At 50.9% G+C, this 6,814-nt stretch overlaps 1 protein-coding gene across 1 annotated transcript in view; it reads left to right on the plus strand.

Annotated features, from left to right (window-relative positions):
- Ltbp4 (latent transforming growth factor beta binding protein 4) overlaps positions 1 to 5,330 on the plus strand; it is a 34,577-nt gene extending 29,247 nt beyond the window's left edge. The window contains exons 30-33 of the mRNA XM_017803422.2: positions 652 to 804; positions 1,652 to 2,032; positions 2,675 to 2,827; positions 4,928 to 5,330. Coding sequence (XP_017658911.1) covers positions 652 to 804; positions 1,652 to 2,032; positions 2,675 to 2,827; positions 4,928 to 5,082 — 842 coding nt within the window. The 3' untranslated portion in view covers positions 5,083 to 5,330. The remainder of the gene's footprint in view (positions 1 to 651; positions 805 to 1,651; positions 2,033 to 2,674; positions 2,828 to 4,927) is intronic.
- The last annotated feature ends 1,484 nt before the right edge of the window (positions 5,331 to 6,814 follow it).

Raw genomic sequence — 6,814 nt, forward strand, 5'->3', positions numbered from 1 at the left:
ACCCCGCCCGGGCACCCCCCACCCGTGGCCTCGTCCCGCCCAGTCCCCCTCCGTAGGCCCCGCCTCCAGCTCAGGCCTCGACCGACCGCGCCCTTGCCATGCCATGGTTACTCATGCCATTGCTTAGGGCTCAGATCCCCCTGATCCTCACTTCTCTTTTTTTGTCTTTTTTGAGACAGGTTTCCCTTGTAGTCCCAGCTGTCCTAGAATTCTCTATATTGCCCAGGCTGGCTTCAAACTCACAGAGATCTGCCTGCCTCTGCCTCCCCAGTGCTGGGATTCTTCTCCTTGTCTCTCTCCCCGTCTCTCTAGGCCATCTTAAGTCTCATTCTCTGTCTCCCCATCGAGCCTTGACTCTCTGCCCCAAATTCTCCTCTTTCATTTCCTGTTCCTACAATATCCTTTATTTAAACAACATCCAGACAGTACAGGCGTGATATTGCACACCTGTAATCCTCCATACTCAACAATCTGAGGCAAGGGGACAAGTTCTGGGCCAGCCAGAGCTACATAAAGAGACTATCTCAAAAACAGAACAGAAACTAAAGGATTACAGCTGCCCCTATGTTTCGGAGCCCTCTGGAGGTCTGACTTGGATCCATGTGGGACCGCCCAAGTGCTGGGTCCTCATGCATAGGTCACCACCCGCAGATGACAATCTGGGAGTGTGCTGGCAGGAAGTGGGGCCTGACCTCGTTTGCAGTCGCCCTCGGCTGGACCGGCAGGCCACCTACACAGAGTGCTGCTGCCTCTATGGAGAAGCCTGGGGCATGGACTGTGCCCTCTGCCCTGCCCAGGACTCAGGTACTGCACACCTCTACTACTTCTAGAGACCCTGTCATATAGGCCTCAAACCTAAGCCTTACATCTGTGCAGTATTAGAATCCCAGATCCCACCAGACTTGGCATCTTAACCTAGCTCAAAACCTTTGTCACCGACTTGCAAGTGTCAGCAAAGGAAAATCCCAAGGCCTGACTCAGGAGATCCCATAGATCGAGTCCCCTTGGCTCCCGAGGTCTCTCATATCCTTAATTCCTGGCTCTAGAACCTAGCTCTAGACACAATCTTTGAGATGCCCCTCTCCAAAATCCTGGGCCATTCCATCTCAAATAGCAGTTGCCCATGTGCACTATTCTGGCCCAGATTCTCTGGTCACAGCCCCAGGAGCTGCTAAGACCCACTGCCATGGGCCCCCTGCCTCAGGTGCCCAGGACTCAATACACACAGAGATCTCTGAGTGCTCTCACTCACACTCCTTAGGAACATGAACAAAACCCATAGTCCTGGGTCCTCAGATGTCCAGATTCCAGTTGCTCAGGGTCCCTCTATGCTCCCTGCCCCATCGAGACCCCAGCCAGACCTGGGATTCCCCATCCACAAAATACCTTCATCCAATTTCTTCAGGTCCTGAGCTCTAGATCCTATGGGTCAAATTCCAGTATCTTGAACTGTGATCCTTAGGACTCTGGATCCCCATACCTCAGAATCCCAGTATCAGCCCTGGACCCTCAGTTGTGGCTTTTGAAATTCCTGATCCTGCCTTACCAGCTCGGCCCTCTCTCCCCATCCTCTCAGACTTTCTCTTCTCTGGGGGAGGGGGGATGTGATTGGTGGGTGCTGATGGTGGTATGACTTGATTCCTGTTCACAGATGACTTTGAGGCTCTGTGCAATGTGCTGCGCCCCCCTGCATATGGCCCCCCACGTCCAGGTGGCTTTGGACTCCCCTATGAATATGGTCCAGACATAGGCCCTCCTTACCAGGGTCTCCCCTATGGGCCAGAGCTGTACCCACCACCTGTGCTGCCCTATGATCCTTATCCACCCCCACCTGGGCCCTTCGCCCGCCGAGAGGCCCCTTATGGGGCACCACCCTTCGATATGCCTGACTTTGAGGATGACGGAGGCCCTTATGATGAGTCTGAGGTTCCTGCCCCACCTGGCCGAGGTACTGGCTGGTCTTATCGGTCCCGGGATACCCGTGGCTCTTTCCGAGAGCCAGAGGAGTCCTCTGAACGAGGAGGCTATACAGGTGAGCAGTAGGGCCAATGATGGACTGCAGTGAGCAGCCACGACCACAGAGATGGAGCCGGTCGGAAAGGGGAGGGGGCTGGAGAGATGGCTCAGTGGTTAAGAGAATTGGCTGCTCTTGCAGAGGACCTGGGTTCACTTCCAGGTTCCCAGAACCCACATGGTAGTTAACAACAATCTGTGACTCCAGTTCTGGGGCTCCGACACCCTCTTCTGGCCTTTGCAGGCATTGCATGTGTGGGTGCACTTACATACAGGCAAAATAATCATACGCATAAAATTAATAATTTTTTTTAAAAAAGCAAGGAGGGGGATAGTGAGAGAGAAGGCAGGAGGCTGGTCAGAGTTAGAAATGGGTGAGAACAATAGAAAAACTTCTGGGGTTTACTCAGGCCTGAAATCCCAGCACTGGGGAGGACACAGGAGGATTACTGCAAATTTGAGGCCAGTCTGAGATGCACAGCAGAAGCTGGGTGGGTGAACACAGTAAATGTGCTTACCACACAGTGCCCCCTGCAGCCTGGGGTTGGGAGGGGCACCTTAGAATGATACCCATAGAGCCAGGGGAGCCAGGGGCCCAGGAGGAAGGAGATGAGATCTAAGGCAGAGATCTGAAGTCCCTGGATCCGTGTGTTCTCTGCAGGAACCCTGACTGAGTCCTTCGAGGGCCTGGAAGCTGAGGAGTGTGGGATCCTGGATGGCTGTGCCCATGGCCGCTGTGTGCGCGTTCCTGAAGGCTTCACTTGCGATTGCTTCGATGGCTACCGCCTGGACATCACCCGCATGTCCTGCGTTGGTGAGGTTGTGGGGGGAGAGGGAAGGGCAAAATCGTAAAAGCAAGCTTCACCAGAGAGGGTAGAAGCTCAGACCACAGATGGTCAGGAGCCGCATTACAGGCAGGAACCAGACCATCCATCCAAAGGGGAGTGATTTATTCTTGCTCAGGGGTGGGGCCTGACTGAAGAAGATGGGGTCAGAGTGTAAGAAGAGCAGGGCTCCAGTACAGAGCAGAGCTGGGCTTGGGAGCATGATGACGGGTAGAATCCTACAGCCGCAATTTCTTTCCTTTTCTTTCATTCTTTCATTCATTCTTTCTTTTTCTTTCTCTCTCTCTCTTTTCTTTCTTTTAGTTCATTATTATTATGTATGTGTATGAGTGTTGTGCCAGCATGTGTGTAAGTGCACTCGTGTCGTGCAGTGTCCGAGGAGCAAGAAGAAGGTGTCAGATCCCTTGGAACTGGAGTTACGATGGTTGTTAGCCACCATGTGGGTGCTGGGATTTGAATCCAGATCTTCTGGAAGAACAGCCAGTGCTCTTAACCTCTGAACCATCTCTCCAGCCCACAATTTCAGTTTTTAAATTTATTTATTTTGTGGTGCTGAGGATAGAAGCTAGGGCTTGATGCATGCTAGGCAAGCATTCTACCACTGAGCCACACCCCAGCCCTTCACTGGGGAATTCTAGGCAGGTGCTCTACCCCTGAGCCACACCCCAGCCCCTCACTGGGGGATTCTAGGCAGGTGCTCTACCACAGAGCCACACCCCCAGCCCCTCACTGAGGAATTCTAGGCAGGTGCTCTACCATTGAATCACACCTCCAGCCCCTCACTGGAGGATTCCAGGCAAGTGCTGATTTACAATAAGAGAGGCCTATGCATAAATGAGGTTTGAGACTGGAGAGATGGCTCAGGCTGAGAGTACTTCCTGCACTTCCAGACCACCAGAGTTCAGTTTCCAGCACTCAAGACAGTGGCTCACTACTACATGTAACTCCAGCTCTAAGGGATCTGATGACCCCTTCTGACCTCTGTGGGCACCAGTACAGCCATGGCAATACACTGTGACAGACACATAAAATAAAAATAAATTCCTTAAAAATTAAATAAGACTCAGAAAACAGACCCAAGTTTTCTGAGGTCTCACAGCCAAGAAACAACGGTGGGCTGGGCACCCAAAGACTGGGAGAGCTGCCCCATAAGAGAAACACTCAGCGTGTGCATACGGTGTGGCAGTGAGCGAGGAGCTTTCCATGCTGGGCTTCAGTAAGCACTGAGGTACAACAGAGCAATGACCACCTCATAGAGCTATTCGGAAGATGGGGTTCTGTGTTCACAACAATGTCTGCTCTAGTGTAAGCACTCTCTATTGTTTTGTGTGTTTTTGTTTTGTTCTTTTTTTGTCTTTTTTTGAGACGGGGTCTCCCTGTAGCCCCAGCTGGCCTGGAACTTGCTATGTAGATCAGGGTGGCCTTGAACTCACAGAGGTCCACCACCTCTGCCTCCCAAGTGATGGGACTAAAGGTGTGGACCACCACGCCTGGCTGTCACTTGCTATTGTTAATATCAGTATTATTATTATTATTATTATTATTATTATTCCTTTGAGGTCTCCCTATAAGCCTGAAACTCACTCTGTAGACCAGGCTGGCCTCGATCTCACAGAGATCCACCTGCTTCTGTTTCCCAAGTGCTGGGATTAAAGGCGTGCGCCACCCCGCCATGCTTATTTTCTTTTTTAAAATTATTTTGTGTGTCATTGCTACGTCACACATGTGGAAGTCAGAAGACCACTTTGTGGGGTCATTTCTCTCCTTCCACCTTTACATGGGTTCCAGGCGTACACAGCAAGCGCTTCACCCACTGAGCCATCTCCCCCAGACAAGAATTATTTTCTTAACAAACCTAGCGATGTAGAGGTCACCCACCTATCTTACAGAATGCAAAACCAAGGCTTAGAGATGTTAAAACACCTGTCTGGGCTCAAAGGGCCAGCAAGTGGTATGTACCACCATAAAGAAGATGCTCGACATTCGTGGTCCTTCACCCTAAGAGACCATGAAAATGGACTTAATCAGTCCGCGGGTTTGAGTTAACAATCCCTCTACCCCTTCCCCAGATATCAACGAGTGTGATGAGGCGGAGGCTGCCTCCCCACTCTGCGTCAATGCGCGCTGTGTCAACACCGACGGTTCCTTCCGCTGTATCTGCCGCCCGGGATTTGCACCCACGCATCAGCCTCATCACTGTGCACCTGCACGACCCCGGGCCTGAGCGCCTCTGCCTGGCCTCCCACTACGCCTGCGCACAGAACCCCCGTGTACGCCTGCCTCCTGCTCGCGTGTATGCACACGAGGATCTCAGCTGGTCTGGACTGTGGAGGGACCAAAGGGATGCCTTTCGGTGCTTTCATCACTCAGCCCCTCCCACCAGCACTCTGGGCCTGACCTGGTTCTTGGTTCCTGTCGTATTTCCTTGCCTTTTTATAAAAATTTCAATTAAAACACCTATTTTGTACCGTGGGCCTCTGCCTGCATTTCTTTGTCTCTAAAGCTGGCTCTAAGGTTTGTTGAATCGCGCACGCACGCGCGTGCGCACACACACACACACACACACACACACACACACACACACACACAACCAGCGTCCCTGGCCAAGCCCTGACTCTCACTTTCCATGACTCCTGCTTAGTCTTGCTTAGTCCTGTTTTGGAACCTGTCTCGGTTTTCTCTCCCCTGGTTTTATTTCCTCTGGATGTTCTCTGTCCATCTTTCTGTCCTTGTCATATGTTGTTTTTGTTTTTGTTTTTCCCTTTCATTCTTGCTCTAATCTCCAGAGAAGTTTTGCTTCAGATTTTTTTTTTTTTTTGTCATTTCTTTGGTTTGGTTTTTTGGGGGGATGGGGGGGAGGGCTGTTGTCTTACAAAAATATTTTATTTTTTACTTTTATTTTATGTGTATGAGTGTATTGCCTGCATGTGTGTAAGTGCACCTGTGTCATGCAGTGCCTGCAGAGGTTAGAAGAAGGTGTCAGATCCCCTAGAACTGGAGTTACCAATGATTATTAGCTGCTGTGCAGGTGCTGGGAATCAAACTGGGGTCCTCTGCAGGAACAGCCAGTACTCTTAACCTTTAAGCCAGCTCTCCAGCCCTGTTTATTTTTGTTTTTTCTTTTCTGGGGTTGTTATGTACCCTAAGCTAGACTTGAACTCCTGATTCTCCTGTCCTCAGCCTCCCGGACTCTAAGCTTACAGGTGTGTACCACCATACCCCCTTTGTTCTTAAGTAAACCTCCCTCCCAGCATGGAGTGGAACATCATGCTCTGTTCCCATCTGCAGGACAATGAAAACCACCTAGCACAGGAGGGGAGGGCTGTCAGGGAACCAGGGCTCAAGACTCCATGTTGGGGCCAGAGCCACACAACTTTACTAAAAGCTACTGAATTGTGAGTTGTGTGAATTACAACTCAATAAAGCTGGAAACACAAAATTTCAAAATGGGGGGGGGAGGTAAACACACCTGCCTAGGATCTAGAAGTGAGGGGCTAGGGGCCTAGCTCAGGGGTAGAGTTCTTGCCTAACCCCTTAAGGCTCTAGGTTTCCTTCTGCAAAGATGGACAAAAAATACTGGAAGAAACCTGTCCAAATGGGTTAGAAAGTTCCTCCCCACCTGACGGCAGGGAAGCCAATCCAAACAATAACCTCTTATTCATCCAACTCATAAAGATTTTCCATAGAATCTGGAGATGAATGCTGAGAACCAGAGCAAGCCCAGCCCTGGGGGTGGCAGCTAGGCTGGGCTCCAGGAGGCCAAAGACCTCAGTGATATTCAAAAATGAACCAGATAAAGTGAGGTGGTGTTGCAGACTGAGAAGTGTTGCAAAGGCCAGAGGCACGGCACACCTTCCTTTTGCTGTGTCAAGTTCCGTGTTGGATAATGTGGGTTATCTTTTGGGTAAAGAGGGAGGGAGGGAAGGTGTGAGGGAGGGATGGAGGGAGGGGAAAGA

Source organism: Nannospalax galili, unplaced genomic scaffold (genome assembly GCF_000622305.1).
Source record: "Nannospalax galili isolate Female #2095 unplaced genomic scaffold, S.galili_v1.0 scaffold886, whole genome shotgun sequence".
Lineage (NCBI taxonomy): Eukaryota > Metazoa > Chordata > Mammalia > Rodentia > Spalacidae > Nannospalax > Nannospalax galili.